General features: G+C 35.7%; 1 protein-coding gene and 2 non-coding genes across 5 annotated transcripts in view; 2 read left to right on the plus strand and 1 right to left on the minus strand.

Annotated features, from left to right (window-relative positions):
* Positions 1-16,985, plus strand: part of ARFGEF1 (ADP ribosylation factor guanine nucleotide exchange factor 1) — a 104,096-nt gene that overhangs the window by 36,669 nt on the left and 50,442 nt on the right. For all 3 annotated transcript variants that reach the window (XR_009449669.1, XM_059672969.1, XM_059672968.1), the window contains exons 5-10: positions 909-1,088; positions 1,572-1,848; positions 5,824-5,934; positions 7,518-7,690; positions 8,716-8,849; positions 13,087-13,321. Coding sequence is in view for 2 of the 3 variants with exons in the window: in XM_059672969.1 (XP_059528952.1) it covers positions 909-1,088; positions 1,572-1,848; positions 5,824-5,934; positions 7,518-7,690; positions 8,716-8,849; positions 13,087-13,321 (1,110 nt within the window). In the remaining variant the exon portion in view is untranslated. The remainder of the gene's footprint in view (positions 1-908; positions 1,089-1,571; positions 1,849-5,823; positions 5,935-7,517; positions 7,691-8,715; positions 8,850-13,086; positions 13,322-16,985) is intronic.
* LOC132220189 (small nucleolar RNA SNORA31) lies at positions 8,247-8,379 on the minus strand. Its single transcript, XR_009449707.1, has one exon. It is a non-coding gene; the product is annotated as a small nucleolar RNA SNORA31 (small nucleolar RNA).
* LOC132220198 (small nucleolar RNA SNORA48) lies at positions 13,861-13,996 on the plus strand. The gene has a single exon (XR_009449715.1). It is a non-coding gene; the product is annotated as a small nucleolar RNA SNORA48 (small nucleolar RNA).

A 16,985-nucleotide genomic window follows, 5' to 3' on the forward strand; every position in this document is an offset into this window, starting at 1 on the left:
GCCAGGGCTAAATATTCAATTCTTAATGTTACCACTAATGGTAGTATGTTTATATATCAATAAAATTGTCCTGTACTAATAGTACTTTTGAAATTGCTTACATGTGTAAAGTGTTCTTTCATGTGTGAATATAGTCCCTTCTGAGTCTTTCAGTTTCATAGCTGTATTTACTTCATGAGTCATATCTTTATTGTAAAAAGCTGTCCAGTCTGTTTGGTCTGTCATTTCAATTTCATGTCAGTCAGTCATGGCTTATCTAGCATATACTCACTGCTGTTGTACAACATAAAAGGACAAAAGAACAAGTTTTGCTTTTGAGAAATTGCAAGTAAACTGATGTAAGACAATTCACATAAAGTTACTTTATTGGATGAATAACTTTAGTATTATTTTAAATTCTTTATCGTAAAACATTTTGTAAACATTGTCAGCAATAACAACAGCACGTTTGAGTCCAGTCTATAAGAAAGATCTCAGAAAAATTTGTAAGTGAACAAGACACATTGTGTATCCTCCAAACCTGATACTCTAAATCAGCAGCTATAATACATGAAGCACGTCTGTGCTTCACGGTGACCGAGTTCTAATGTACATTTTAATCAGCTAAATTATATTGAAGTGAAACTTGGGTTGAAACAAAAAAATTGAATGGCTTTCTAGTGTTTTGGGTTTGGGAAGATTATGTAAGAACTATTTATTGCCAGTATGAGAAAAACATAAAATATTTTAACAGTTGATGATACATTCAAAGTAGGTAGAAATTTTGTTAGTGCATACGAAAAATTCTATCAGTGTATATCTGAAAGTGATAATGGTGCCTGAAAGTTTTAATTTTAACATAAAGATACTCACATTTTTGTGCTGAAACTCAAGATGAAGAAAATTGCTTTAACTTTGTCTTTTTTAAGGCATTACTTACTGCAGTAACATCTCAACACATAGAAATTCATGAAGGAACTGTACTGCAAGCTGTGAGAACATGTTACAATATCTATCTAGCAAGCAAAAATCTCATCAATCAGACAACAGCCAAAGCTACTCTTACTCAGATGCTAAATGTGATCTTTGCACGCATGGAAAACCAAGCAGTAAGTATTTAAAAAAGAGAGAGATTGTATAGAACACCACGAGCATCAAATGCAGAAAAGAGTTTACAGAAATGTATAATGAAATCTTTTGTGTTTGTAGAGAAGAATGACTTTCATTTATAGTCCTACTTACTGGAGATATGTGGTATTGTTTTGTTTTGAGGTTTACTGCCTTGACTTTGGATAAAATATGTTTTTAATTGTTTACAAATAGAATTTGAGTGATAGTGTTTGCCATCATCCGCATGGCAGTGTTTATGAATTGATATTTTTATTGCACTCAAGCTTAGTAAATAGTGAAAGATTTCCATCTCTATTGTTGTGTACCCCCTAAGAAGTGACCACTGTTACTTGTTTTTGTTTTACTATTTTTAATGTTCTTTGTTTCTGATGGACTATAATTTGTAATCAGTGTAACATTATTCCTTCAAAATTGAAACAACATATTTTACAAATATTAGAAATTATTCTATTTCTTCCCAGTTGCAGGAAGCCAAACAAATGGAAAAAGAGAGGCACCGGCATCATCATCATCTGTTGCAGTCTCCAGTAAGCCATCATGAGCCTGAATCACCTCACCTTAGATATCTGCCACCTCAGACTGTTGATCATATATCCCAAGAACATGAAAGAGACCTTGATCCCCATACAAATGATGTGGATAAAAGCCTTCAGGATGACATAGAACCTGAAAATGGATCTGATATTTCCAGTGCAGAAAATGAACAGACTGAAGCTGATCAGGCAACTGCAGCTGAAAGTAATCTTTTAAGAAGGGGTTGTGGTGGGTGGTGCGTGTGTGAAGGGAAGAGTGTAGGAATGCGTTATGCTAAAGAAATGTGGAAAGAGTGTATGTGTTCATAGGTATCAGACACGTGGTGGTAATTGTGGACTTTCTTTATCCTAGGTGGTAAAAGTTAGTTTCACTTCACCCACAAGCTATCTGTTAATGATATTATGCATTTATTAGCATCTCATGAGCAGTATAATTTATAGACTTGTTTTGGAGGAGATAGGTGTTACTAAAGAAGGTTATAAATATCTCTTAGCACGTTATATAGGAACTTCAGTTTTCTTATTAAAATTAGCTTTACAGCAAACAAGAGACCCATTTAGTAAGATTTTCTAGAATGTGACTGAAAGTTTTGGAAATGATTATATTATTTAGAAAATATGGTCAAAAAAGTACTGAAATTAAATATAAAAAGAAAATTTTTGAGTAATCATCTGACATGAAGATTTTTTTTTTGAGATGTTCTCTGACAGTTTTTCTGAGTAAATGTATAAGGTAAAGGTTACAAGATTACAAAATTTATTTATTTTACAAGTTTGTTTCTCTAAAAATAGTCACATGAAGTCATTTCTCTCTCTAAACATTGTCCTCAACTCTAGCTATTCTATAAAACTGCCAGGGAGTGTGCTTGTTCCTTTTGTGCCTCCTTAGGTTGGTATCAGAAAATGATGGAGATTCTGTTCCTCTCCAGTGTGGTGTGTGCAACTAAGAAGGTTAGGGCTCCGTTACAGCTTGTCTGAATCTGTGTTTTTACTTCACCTTGAGGAAAGACTTCCGTAATGTAGTTTAAGCTTTTAATTTTTTTTAACCACATCTTTTCCATAACCTAATAGTGACATGAACATCAGCACTGGCATGAATAGATGTTTTACTATTTTTAATAGTACTTTATTATTTATTTTCAGAGGGATAATTTTGATAAACCAAGCATGCATTCACAGTACCCAAGCTAACAGTGAATCTGTATTGCTTATACAATACACATTTTCCTGCCCTTGTCAAAATTTCCTGAACTTTCACCATGAGCTTATAAAGGGGCTGATTCAAAGGGTTAATCGCTAATAAAGCTGGGGTGTTATATTTTCCTTTATTTTTTATTTATTTATTTATTTATTTTTTATTTTTTTTACTTTTTTTTTTTTTTTATTGCTTAAAGTATTACAAAGGGTATTACATATGTATCCATTTTATCCCCCCGCCCTAGACAGTCCTTTATTTTTTTATCCATGCATTCAGCATGTATTTAGCATACCCTATCATAGGCACTGTGCTAGGACTTGGGGTGAAAAAGCTAATGAAGACACAGCCATTGCTCTTAGGGTGTTCATGGTCTGCCTGGATGATCATGCATATTTAAATGAGACATAATGTGATAAATATCCTGAAAGTAGCATGTATAATGTAATTCTGGTGAGGAGAGTTAGGACATACTTTTATAGAGAAAGTGATGTTTTATTTTTTATTTTAATTTTTTTAAAATATATTTTATTGATTTTTTTTACAGAGAGGAAGGGAGAGAGATAGATAGTTAGAAACATCGATGAGAGAGAAACATCGATCAGCTGCCTCCTGCACATCTCCTACTGGGGATGTGCCCGCAACCCAGGTACATGCCCTTGACCGGAATCGAACCCGGGACCTTCCGGTCCACAGGCCGACACTCTATCCATTGAGCCAAACCGGTTTTGGCGAGAAAGTGATGTTTTAGATGAACCTTGTTATATAGGGATACGTATTGGCTAACTAGAAAATTTAAGAAATTTTCGTCAGAAGAAACAACATGGGCTGAGACCCAAGGAATGAAAGAATCTACTGTACTTACTGTGTGTAAGGTACCTCTGTGGGTACCTTATTGGATATAGAATTATAAATAAGACATAATTCCCCATGGCATAGTCATGATTATTTTGGCTTCCAACCACTGATAAAAATGAAATTTTTTTCTGGGAGCCATTGGTTAAAAATGCATGCTATGGGGTTAGATTACCTGCTTTGACTCACTAGCTGGACGTTATAATCAACTTCTCTCATCATTTCCTACATGTAATAAATGTTACCCACCCTAATATATTTCTGTTAGATGATTTATGTAAGAATTGACTCTTGACTCACTAGTCATTTTGTGCACATTTTAATGACTGTATATTCAATTATGTTGAAACTCGAATTTTCAGACTAGCTAAGTTTAGCCAACTAGTGCTCAGAAATACAAAGCTTAAGGGTGGTAGAACAATTATCTGTCAAGACATTTATATGTTTTTAATCCACACAAGACACTAAATGCTATTGTTATTGGATTTTTTAAAAAATAAAACAAGGTAACTGATTTGACATGCTTATTTACCAACTAGAGGCCCGGTGCACGAAATTTGTGCATGGGTGGGGGTTCCCCTCAGCCCAGCCTGTACCCTCTCCAACCCAGGACCCCTCGGGTGATGTCCCAGGGATCGGGCCTAAACCGGCAGTCGGATATCCCTCTCACAATCCTAGACCACTGGCTCCTAATCACTCACCTGCCTGCCTGCCTGGTCGCCCCTAACTGCCCCTCCAGCCAGCCTGACGCCCTTCACTGCCTCTGCATGCCAGCCTGATTGCCCCTAACTGCCCCCCCTGCCTGCCCAGTCACCCCTAACTGCCCCCCACTGCTGGCCAGGTAGCCCCCAACTGTCCCCTCCCTGCTGGCCTGGTCACTCCGAAATTCCCCCCCCCCCTCCAGCCTGATCACATCTTACTGCCACCCCCCTGCCGGCCTGGTCGGCCCCAGCTGCCCTCCGTTGGCCTGGTTGCCCCTCACGGCCCCCTTGCTGGCCTGGTCGCCCACGCAGCCTGCTGTTCAGTCGTTTGGTCATCCCTTACTAACTCCCCTGCCAGCCTGGTCACCCCACACAGCCTGTTTGTTCAGTCATTTGGTTGTCCCTCACTAACCCCCTTGCCGGCCTGGTCGTAGGCAGCCATCTTGTGAGGGTGTGAGGGTTAATTTGCACATTACCTCTTTATTATATAGGCTTTTCACATTATGGCAGTCAGTATTTTGTAGAATGCAGCAAACAATAATTTCAGATCAGTGAACAATAGGGAGGTGGGCAGGTTTCCGGAAGCCAGAATTATAGATAGTGGTTCTTTATGGAGGTGTGAGGGCGGATGGGGTATATACAGCAGCACTAACAGCTAATATGCAGTCTGAAGCCATTGGTGAATAGCAGTGGCTCCCAGAACCACTGCTCCCCAACCATCCTCAAGTACTAATTGAGCCTTCCTGATATATTTTGAACATTTCAAAAACACCAGTAGAAATTCTGTTTTTATCTACAGTAGTCCATACAAGCGAACCATAATGTTAAGGTTTTCATCAGTTTCTTTTATACTGCTCAGAAGTTCTGGTTGGCAGTTACATGTTTTTAATTAATGTTAAGTTGGAGAATGAGTTCCTTTTTACTTACTAAATTAAATGATACATTGGGCGTGTAAATTTTGTTGGGGAACAAGTAGTAAAGAAGGGCTGGAAATCAGTGGTGGAGGGCAAGATGGCCCTGTCTTTGCTGCTTCAGGAGCTCACTATGATAGAGCACAGTGATGAGCTTGTTATTGGGGAGCCTAATTAATCAAAACAAGCTTTAATGACATTGAATTATGTTATTTGGAAGTGTGGCACATGTTTAAAATGTTTCATTTAAAATACTTTTAAAAGTTTTGGTTCTTAAGGAATAATCTAGAAAATTCACATAGTTGTGCAGTCAATGAATAGTTTGTCAAATGAATCATTGTTGAAACTGACTTGAATTTATATTTTAAATTTTGATTTGGTTACAAATTTTGGTTTAACATGTATTGCTTCTAGTTTCATTTATCTATTTGATTTTTCCTTTTATTAATTTTTAAAAGAAAGCTTTTCATTATGTTTTGTAATAGTTTCTAAAATGAAATAATGTTTTCTTTTTAAAGCATTATCTAAAAATGACATATTATATGATGGAGAAAACCATGACTGTGAGGAAAAGCCACAAGACATTGTACAGAGCATTGTAGAAGAAATGGTGAACATTGTTGTTGGAGGTAGTGTATTCCACTAGGAATTAGTGTATTCTGTCTTATAGTATTTCCTCTGACTGTGAAAATTATTTTTATAATGTGTGGATTAAAAAGGGCAAAAATATAACATCTTCCTCAAATCTGTGTGTGTGTATGTGTGTGTGTGTGTGTGTGTGTGTGTGTGTGTGTAGAAAATGTATTTAAATATCTTTGATTATAGAAGTTCACTAAAACACGTAATTCATGGTATCTTGCACAGGACTAGCATAGTACTTTGCTACATATACTTCTAGAAATAGGATTAAATTATCAGAACCTGTCCTGTTTTCTAGAATTTCCTCATAAGATTTTGGCCCATTGATCATACCCTTCTTAGTTTTCCTGTGCTATTAAAGTTTTTGTCTCTTGTTTATATTTTTCTTAGTAATTTCAGTGGTATTTGTTAAAGGAGAAAGTAAATTAGTGGGATTCATTCAGCACCTTTAAAACAGAAGTTTGCACTTATGTATAGGGGACAGTTAAAGGAGAAAACAGTGGAGAATAATAATATCTAACTCTATTAAGTGATTTTATATGCTTTACTTGCATTTACTCATTTGATCCTTCCAAACACTGGGATGTTTTGATACAATTACTTTTCCCTTTTTTAAATTTTAATTTTTTGAGATTTTATATCTCATTTATATTTTTCTTTATTTTTTTTACCCCAGCACCATTTATCCTCCATATACCCTCTTATACCTCTACCCTCCGTCCCCAGGCACTGTCGTCCCCCCCCCCACACACACACACACAATCAGTATGTTTCCATCATGCTAGCTTATAGTTTTCTTTTAATGGGTAGCATGAAAGAAGCAGTGTCTTGAGATAGCTACTGAGTTATGGCCATAGACACGTATGTGTTCCTTTTAAAAGAAATACACTTCACACCTTAGAGTGGTACTGAAACTTGGTATTATTTGCATTATCTATGTTTGTTTTATCAGAAGTCATTTATTTATGTTTATAGTAATTACAAGTATGATGATTTAGAGTGACATACTGAAAAAAGTTCAGGGGTATAGGCCATTATTTTCACAGTAATGTTCTAAAAAATATGTTATTAGAGGTATTAATAGATATTCTTAAAGGGGGAGAGGGCTCATGGTAAAACAAATTTGAAAATACTGCATATTTTATATCTCTTTTGGAGAGCCCAGTGCATATTAGCAAATTAATATTATAATAAAGAAACCTATTTCCCAGTATTTCCCTCTTACTTGATAATGGGATATTTTTTTGAGAAATTTCTAGTACCATGTTAAGGCATTAGCATTCATTAGAACCCAGTTTAAGAAATGCTGATATGGACTAAAAGTAAGCTGCTTTTTTGACACATTTAAGCCTTTCATCAGCTGTGTTTCATTGCTAGCGCTACTTAAGAATCATATTTGGATGTATTTCAAATGCACATTCACTTACTAGTAAGTATGCTAACCTTTAAATGGTGCCAGTATGTGTTACTTCACATCGTTTTTCTGCCACTATTTAATTTTAAATACTCTATGCTTTTATATCCTTAACTTAAGTCAGGTATGTTTGTATGTTGTTTGTTCTTACCATTGTAGATATGGGAGAAAGGACCATAAATGCAAATGCAGATGGCAACATTGGAACTATAGAGGATGGTAGCGACAGTGAAAATATTCAAGCAAATGGAATTCCAGGAACACCAATTTCTGTTGCATATACACCGTCCTTACCTGATGACAGACTCTCTGTCTCTTCCAATGATACTCAGGTATAAATGGGAGTGGGAAATTCCTGTTAATCTTACACATTTATAGGTCACAGCACCTGCTGGTAAATATATCTAGGTGATAATGCTGACTGATTTCAGTTTGAAGAAATAAAAACTTGGGTGTTTTTTTCCCATTGATATAAATCAAAGCAGTTTATTTCCTTAATAAATTGATAGCTAAATTTTTAATTTTACAGTGTTTGTCATTGGTGTTCACAACTTCCCTAACCCTGCCCCATGGAAATTACTTTTAAAAAGAGGAATTCTTATCACATATTCATAGGATAATTCTAGTATCATAGGAAGGGGAAAAACTTTTAGAAATCTAGGAAACTTCATCTTACCTTTGTTCAGGGCTACAATGAAATCCATACCATGGTAGTTGCAATTCCTCTGTTTTTTATACCCTATATTTTGTGTTTTTATTCTTATCCTCAAGGATAAGGGTATCTTAAATCATTGCTCCATGCATAGGGGGAAGCTTTCTTGGCCTTTTTGACCTTCATTAGCTAACAATTTTTAAACATTGCTAATTAAACAATGTTTAATTTTTTTTTTCTGTATTCCTCCATTCAATCTTGTCTGCCACAATCAGACAGACAGAAAGGGCAAGGATACTTTTCTCTTGCATCTGTACTAGAAACCTTTGCAGCAGACAGTAACTGCTCCAGGTTTGTCAATAGATGCTAATTTTTAAACATTGATAATCTCCATCATCTTATTTTTATCGCACAAAGTGCAAAAACACAAAACACCCAATGGCAGGTAGTGGAAACCATAGTTTAGGCTGTGTATGAAGTATCTTGTCTCAGGGCATAATGTGCTAGTTTTAGTTAGTAATAACATGAACTGGGAAATTGTTGAGGATAGGGTGCAGTGTCAGGGAAACAATGTGACAGATTCCTCATATGGTTTCCCTTCCAATAGAACCTCACCTATTACTGAATTGAACAAAATGTATAAAAGGCTGAAATGACTTTACACTGGCAAATACACTTATTTGCATACTATGTTAACTTGTTTAGGAATCTGGAAATTCTTCAGGACCTTCACCTGGTGCTAAGTTTTCCCACATTTTACAAAAGGATGCCTTTCTAGTATTCAGGTCATTGTGTAAACTGTCAATGAAACCCCTGTCAGATGGACCGCCAGATCCAAAGTAAGTCATTAGCTGTTCTGCCTAACAAATACAATTTTAAAGCTCAAAATGTATTCCAAGATAGTCTTTGGCTTTTCTTTTTTCCACTTGTCCTGTAGGATCCTCAAAGTATATTTATATATATTTAAAAACTGAGTGTTCCAAAACTGTTAGATAACTTAGAGCATACCAAAAGCATAGAATTGTATCTGGTACAGTAAATACTGATTGGTTGAGTGAATTCCTATTTCAATTTGTAAGTAACTTGGGAGCTAATGTAGCTCTGTTACAGGTAGCCTCATGCTAGGCTCTGAAAACTACCAGTTGATTTATTAAGAGAAATAAATCTTAAAAGTCATAATGTAAAAGAAGACATCTGTAATACTTTCAACAACAGAGATTTTTTTAAAGTCATAATATATACTCATTAAGGTCTGAAAAATGTGATGATACCTTTCTTCATGGGGAACAGGAGGTACTTTGCAATAGGAGTCTCATCAGTCATTTAAACTGTAGGAAACTGCCATTTTTTTAAAGTAGTATCTTTCATTTCATCTGATTCAAGTGTAACTAATTTCTGCTTGAGATTGAGTTTGGGAGTTATTAGAGAGGCAGAACTTTTCTGGGGAAAGAACCTTGGAGAAGGCCTGAGTGACTTGGAGAAAGGGATATTGAAATGAGGGAAATGTAAGCAACACTACTTCATTAAAAAACCCCACAGCATTTTGCTTACTTTGTCAACTAAGAAGAAAGACTAAAGACAGTTATTATAAAAACTGAATCTTCTATAATTTTATTTTGTAACATTGTACTGAGTCAGTGGGAAACATCTTTTAGGCCCAGAAGGCTAAAATTCTAAAATCTTTTTTAGGTCCAGCTCCTGAGAGTCAGAAATATAATTTATAGATTCTCCTGTATTTTGAAAATACGAACTCTACAGAGAAAGAATTAAGGTTGCTTAGATTGCAGTATAAACTCAATTATAACCTACATATTTTATAAGAATACTAGAGGTCCAGTGCACGAAATTCATGCACTGGTGGTGGTGGTGGGGGGGGGAGGTGTCCTTCAGCAGGGTCTGTACCCTCTCGCAGTCCAGGAGCCCGCAGGGATGTCCGACTGACAGCTTAGGCCCACTCTCCGGAGTGGATCTAAGCCGTCAGTTGGACATCCTGAGCGCTGCCGCGGAGGCAGGAGAGGCTCCTGCCACTGCTGCAGCACTCCCCCTGTGGGAGCACACTGACCACCAGGAGGCAGCTCCTGCATTGAGCATCTGCCCTCTGGTGGTCAGTGCGAGTCATAGTGACCGGTTGTTCCGCCTTTCAGTCAATTTGCATATTACCTTTTTATTGTATAGGATTTTTAAATTTTTTAAAAAATTTCTTATTCTCATTGAGGAGAGATAACTTTCTTACTCAAAAATTGACAATTTTGAGATCTCGTTCTGAATTGATGAAGACTTACTTTAAGGATGATATAACGTATTAATTTGGTGTTATTGCTGAAGGCCATTTTTACCATGATTTAAAAATGTATTGGCTATAAAAGCTTTAGATGTTTAGTTTTCTCAAATCAAATATAAAAAAATGTTTATTAGAAACAGAAAAGAGGGAATTGTTTAAAATGCTAAGAATTAAAAGAACAAAAGAAAATATATGAATTTTAAGGAATACTATGTGGGGGAGAGTATTTAGTTAGCCCTGAAAAAAAAAGAGTAATCTAGTTTTTGGAGAGCTGCTCTTATGAGGAATATTGTAAATTAATTATCCTTCTACTTAGTGGGCTTAAACCAAATATTAGGAAATATTGTTTGTACATTTAAAAAGACCTTTTTGACCATCAGGATCCAATCATTGGAATTGAATACTGAAAGAGATCACATTTTCACCTCCTAGAAACTGTTGTCTTTCCAAAAGAGAATTTATGGTTTCCTAGCTTGAGTGGTTTTTTTGCCAAAATTAATGAGCTTTTGTATTTATATAATTTTCTTTTTTGTCTTTGCTTCTCTCTATACTTTGTGATCCAGGAAGTGTTCTTTTAAGTTGAATTATAATTTGAAACCATCCCATGAAAAACTGCAGAGCTGAAATTTCCAGGCTCTCTTGCATATCAAAAGTATATGCTACCCAGCCAGTGTTGCTCAGTGGTTGAGCATTGGCCCATGAACCAGGAGGTCACAGTTCGATTCCCAGTCAGGACACATTCTTGGGTTTCAGGCTCAATCCCCAATAGTGGGCGTGCAGAAGGCAGATGATTGATGTTTCCATGTCTCTGTCCCTCTCTCTTCCTCTCTCTAAAATTAATAAAAATAATATAATAAAGTTTATTATTTTAACAAAATAATAGTAATAAAAGTAAATGCTGTTGTGTCATAGGACAATCATTTGGTCACTGCTTCATTCATTAATGCCTAATACATTGTAGATATTTAATATTTGAGTACATAAATAAATCCATGAATTATTTTGAGCACATACTATGTACAAGGCATTTTGTTAGATGCTGGGGGCTACAAAGAGAAAGCATTCTCTCAAAAAAAATTATGTATTGATTGATTTTAGAGAGAGAGGAAAAGAGGGTGAAAAAGAAACATTGATTTATATGTGCCCTGACCAGGGATCGAACCTGCAGCCTTGGTATGTCAGGAGGATGCTCTAACCAACTGAGCTACCTGGCCAGGGCAAGAGAAAACATTCTTATAACAAAAAATCATGTGTTATAACTAGATTGTATTTACTAGTAGAACTGAGCAAAAAGTATGATAAATGTGAGCCAGACTAGGAAATAGTAGTTTATAAACCTTGGAAAGCTTCAATACGAATGGGAGATAACTTGGCCCACTCCATATTTTCCTATAGCTATTCAAAGTTTTAGCTCTAGTTGTTCCTAACTTCATGCATCTGAGCTTTTTTTTTTTTTTTTGTAATACTGAATTTGCTGCATATGTTATTATTACATTCAGAAGCATAGACATCTTGGAAACATGATTGTCATAATGAGCCATGATATTACTGGTTCTGGTTTTATTTCAAAGATGGTAATATTTTTGTGATTCCTATTTATATTAAATTAAATATTCCTTGTTAGAGTTTCTTACTTTTTTTAATCACTTGACACTCCTAACCATGACATTTTTAAGGTAGAAATGAAGATCAGTTAAATTTACTCTATGGTGTAAATGTGACTGAATATAGCATTTGTAATGAAAAAATAAAAGAACCAGCTGCTAGAGCATTTAAGTGTATCCTGCACTTGAGAAGTTGCCCGGGTTAGATCCTCCCTAGTTTGATGAGCTTCAGGGGTCTGTTTCAATGAGAGATAAATTGTATTTGTGAAATCTGATTACTAAAATTCTGGATCGTGATCAGAATTAAAGCATAGTGTACTGATCAGAAAAAAATGTTGTTAAAAATGTGGTTTTTAGTTTTTTACTATAAAAATATTTAGGGTAGCCGAACCGGTTTGGCTCAGTGGATAGAGCGTCGACCTGCGGACTCAAGGGTCCCAGGTTTGATTCCGGTCAAGGGCATATACCTTGGTTGCAGGCACATCCCCACTGGGGGGCGTGCAGGAGGCAGCTGGTCGATGTTTCTCTCTCATCGATGTTTCTGGCTCTATCCCTCTCCCTTCTTCTCTGTAGAAAATCAATAAAATCTATTTAAAAAAATATTAAAAAAAAATATTTAGGGTAAGTTAGTAAGCTATTAAGGGATATAAATGTTCTAAAAGCTTCTTTGTATAGATGTCAAAAAAGAAAATAAAATGGTTCCTTAAAAAATAACCTTGAAGTTGTGCAACCAAAACTTAGTGTTTAAGATTTTTGAATAGTATAACCAGGAAGAAAGTACATTGGATCTATTATATATTAAGGATGGCACATAATCTGAGAAGTTAATTATTATTCCTAAAAAGTGAAGCATGCTTTTGAAAGAAAGGAACAAGTCATAAATCTTGAAATTATTTTTTTGTTCAAGGGAACAATAGGTTGGTGTTAAAAATTAGGAATGATTGTTTTCCCATTTTGGAAGTTTGTGAAATTTTGTGGTACAGGAAAACATCAATGAAACTACCCATTATTAGTGTTTGAGCTTATTCATGTACTGTAGTGTTGTTGTTTTATTATGTTGTAGAATTTTCTGTTCCTCTTTATTTAAAAGTTTGTGAAATTATATGGTACCAGGAAATACCTTAGGAACAACCTATTATTACCATAATGTTAACTTGTCCATACACTATGCCTTCTTTTTTTACATTTTAGGTCTCATGAGTTACGATCCAAGATTCTTTCATTGCAGTTACTTCTATCCATTCTGCAGAATGCAGGACCTGTTTTCAGGACAAATGAGATGTTTATTAATGCTATTAAGCAGTATCTGTGTGTTGCACTCTCAAAAAATGGAGTCTCTTCTGTGCCAGAGGTTTTTGAGCTTTCCCTTTCCATATTTCTTACTTTGTTATCAAACTTCAAGACACACCTAAAGATGCAAATTGAGGTATGTTCTGCATTAAGGCGTTATTGCACTTTCATTTGTTTCATGTTAAGTCAAATGATTAATACACTGGAAAGTTTTTCAGAATGTGAAATATCTGTATATTATGTGTATTTATCTTTTTATTCACTCATTCAACTAACATGTACTTACAAAGTGCTAAGCACTTGGTGAGCACTAAGAATGCAAAATCAAATTAAGACACAGCCCTACTTTCAAGGAATTTGCACTAGTTGTATGAATAATTCTAGTTGTCTGAAATTAACTTGGTCCTCACAATAACTTTGCCATTGTGTATATAGTATGTAATAGTGTTTTTGGTTATCTTAAAAGAAAGCTCAAAATATATACTTTGTGTACATGGTTTTAAGTCATTTAAGTTTTAACAATTTAAAAAGGTGATTGAGAAGGGTTATATTTTTTATTTTAGGACATTTGAAATTTTAACTTTTGCTTTATATATTTTTTCTAATGTGCTTACTGTATTCATACACATTTTTGAAAATAAAATAACTGTTGTGTGGTTCTAAAGTATTTTCAGATGTCCTTGACCTGGGTAGAGTGGCACCTGGTTTGGTGATACTTGTCTTGAATCAGCCAGGAACAGAAAAACTCCTTGTTTATCCCAGCTTGGCTTTAGGTCTGTGCCCATGCCTGGCTCATGCCTTGGACCATGTGGATTACTGAGGAAAATAAGTCAATCATAAAATGAAATATTTCCAGAGATTTACCAAAACTGAATTAGGGAATCTTCCAACAATGTCTGCATGTATCATGCAGGTGTAGAAGTTACTGATCTTTTGTTTTCACCTTCACATAATTCAGTATTTTAAAATAGTACTTTATATTTTGGTGATTTCATGGATACCTTTTCCAGCTTGTCATTTGTTATAATATTGTTTGGGTTGGGACATTGTATATTTTACAAAAACTCACTTTCATGCTGGTCAACTTTCACATTCACTTTATATTTGGTATGACATACAGTTTACATCATAATTTTTAATAATTTTATATTTAATCCTAACTCAAGACTAATAATTCATTTCCTCATAAGAAAGGATAAATTGTTATTTTCCCAGAGTTTGTAGATGGTAAAGATAATCATATCTTTATTAATGTTCTGTAGTATCTATTTAAATTCATTTAGAACATTATGGGAGTGATGCAGAATAAGACCTTGGTAAATTAAGTGAAACGTTGTTCAATTTGGACCATATTTTTGGACAGGGAACAATCTCTGGCCCATACATGGTGTCAAATTTAAGAAATTTGTCATATGTCTACTAAAATAATACAGGCCATTTAACCAAAACAGTTGTTATTTTTACACAGTTTTTTTCTCGTTATCTTTAGGAACTAAAAATAAGAGACTATAAAAAACTTTTGGAACTTTTGCTATATAACCAGCTAAAAGTCTCTCATTTTGATAGAGACATTTAATTGTCATTTCGAAGACTGTGCATTCAGTTACTTAACAGAATTTTGGACAGAGACTCTATTTCATTAAGTACTATTAGTAGACTGTGAAATATAACTTCTTACAGAATCAATATCACAAACACAATTTAAGTTGGGATTACTATTTTTATATAGTAAATTTTATATACAAAGTTTTTGCTAAGGACAAATTTAAAGAGAAATACTTCAAGAAAGTCCCTGTCTGTTCATGGATGGCAGGCTCTTATTACAAAATTATTGTAATGTTTTTTAAAAGAGATCAAGTTTATTTCACTCTGCATTGTCTCTTAAGGGGAGATTATGAGGATAAAAGAAGGTAAGTGTAGCTATGCTTTTGAAAATTCGAAACATTCAAATGCAAGGGAAGCTGTGTTGCTGTTGGAGAAAGCCCAACATCTGAAAACATAAATTGCAAAACAGAATTGAGATGTTAAGTGAAGATTCATTTAATGAGAATATTCACTTCAGAGTTTCTATGATGTGGTTTTTCCATGGGCATTAACTTATGTATCTGTTTCTGAAAATACAGTTTTAAATTATCACAATTACAGACTACTAGAATATATGTGCATATTGGATACTGTACAGCTGCTCAGACCTTGGAATTAAATTGGATGCTGCCACCCTCATAACCATTTCTTTATTGATTTTGATTCAGTACCTGCTTTTTTAAAATATATTTTTATTGATTTCAGAGAGGAAGGGAGAGGGAGAGATAGAAACTTCAAAGATGACAGAGAATCATCGATCGGCTGCCTCCTGCACGCCCCCCACTGGGGATCAAGCCCGCAACCCAGGCATGTGCCCTTGACCAGAATCAAACCAGGAACCCTTCAGTCCGCAGGCCGACGCTCTATCTACTGAGCCATACCGGCCAGGGCTCAGTACCTGCTTTTTATCATAGCAACCACTAAAACCAGGTTTGCAAAAATAATGATGGCTTTGAAAGGAATGTAGTGAGATCTAACTGATCTAATGACACTGAACAATTTTGCAGGTGTCCAACAGATGTATTTCTCTGAATTTTATCTTAAAAATTCTCATGATAACCCTCTGAGTTTGTTGTAGCATTCTGGGGCACATTGGTGCAGTTTGGGAACTGTGGCCATGAATATTTATTGAATGCCTACTATATGCCATGCAGTGTGGACACTGTTGTTGGCAGGAAAGACCTGGCTCCTACCTGCTTAGAGGTTACAGTCTTATAGGAAATATGACATTAGGCAGGTACTAGAAATGTGTTGAGTTTTATGAAAGAAAAGCACATTACAAGGCTACCTTATCCAAATTGGGGAGGCATGTTAATCATTGTTCATTGTAAATGTGAATTTCTAGGTTCATAATACATATCCTATATAATAAAAGCCTAATATGCTAAGTGTCCGGTTGTCCAGTTGTCTGGTTGTCCCTTCAACCAATCAAAGCGTAATATGCTAATGATATGCTAAGGCTGCTCAACTGCTCACTATGATGTGCACTGACTACCAGGGGTAATAAGTCGACTGTTTGACCAGTTGCTATGATGTGCACTGACCACCAGGGGTCAGGCACTCCTACCTGTAGGTTAGCTTGCTGCTGGGTCCAGCCGATCGGGACTGAGTAAGATGGGGCGGACATGCCCTGGAACCCTCCCGCGGTCCCTCCCCGGCTGGCCAACCTCTGGTGTCTCTCCCCAGCCCTGATTGTGCACTGGTGGGGTCCCTCAGCCTGGCCTGCACCCTCTCGCAATCTGGGACCCCTCGGGGGATGTCAGGGAACCGGTTTCGGCCCAATCCCGCAGGCCAGGCTGAGGGACCCCTCTGGTGCATGGGCCTCTATGATCCATAAGTGTTAATATAGTATGTTGTTTTCTGATTTACTTTTTCAGCCATCCCCTCTAAGTCACAGTCACTTTTCCAAAATAAATTTGAATCTGAACATTCTTAGCTCTTAAATTGAAATTTATTTAATTAGGTTAGCTCTTTTGTGCTTGACATTATTTGGCCTAAAAGAATAGTGAAAAATAGTTTGTAGTTTTCAGACAACAGAGATTTCCACTTGTGTGAGTAATGATAAAAATAGTCCATGAGAATTGGATAATTAGATACTTTTTATTTTTAAAAAAATATATTTTATTGATTTTTTACAGGGGAAGGGAAAGGGATATAGAATTAGAAACATCAATGAGAGAAACATCGATCAGCTGCCTCCTGCACACTCCCTATGG

Source organism: Myotis daubentonii, chromosome 17, assembly GCF_963259705.1.
Source record: "Myotis daubentonii chromosome 17, mMyoDau2.1, whole genome shotgun sequence".
In the NCBI taxonomy this organism is placed as follows: domain Eukaryota; kingdom Metazoa; phylum Chordata; class Mammalia; order Chiroptera; family Vespertilionidae; genus Myotis; species Myotis daubentonii.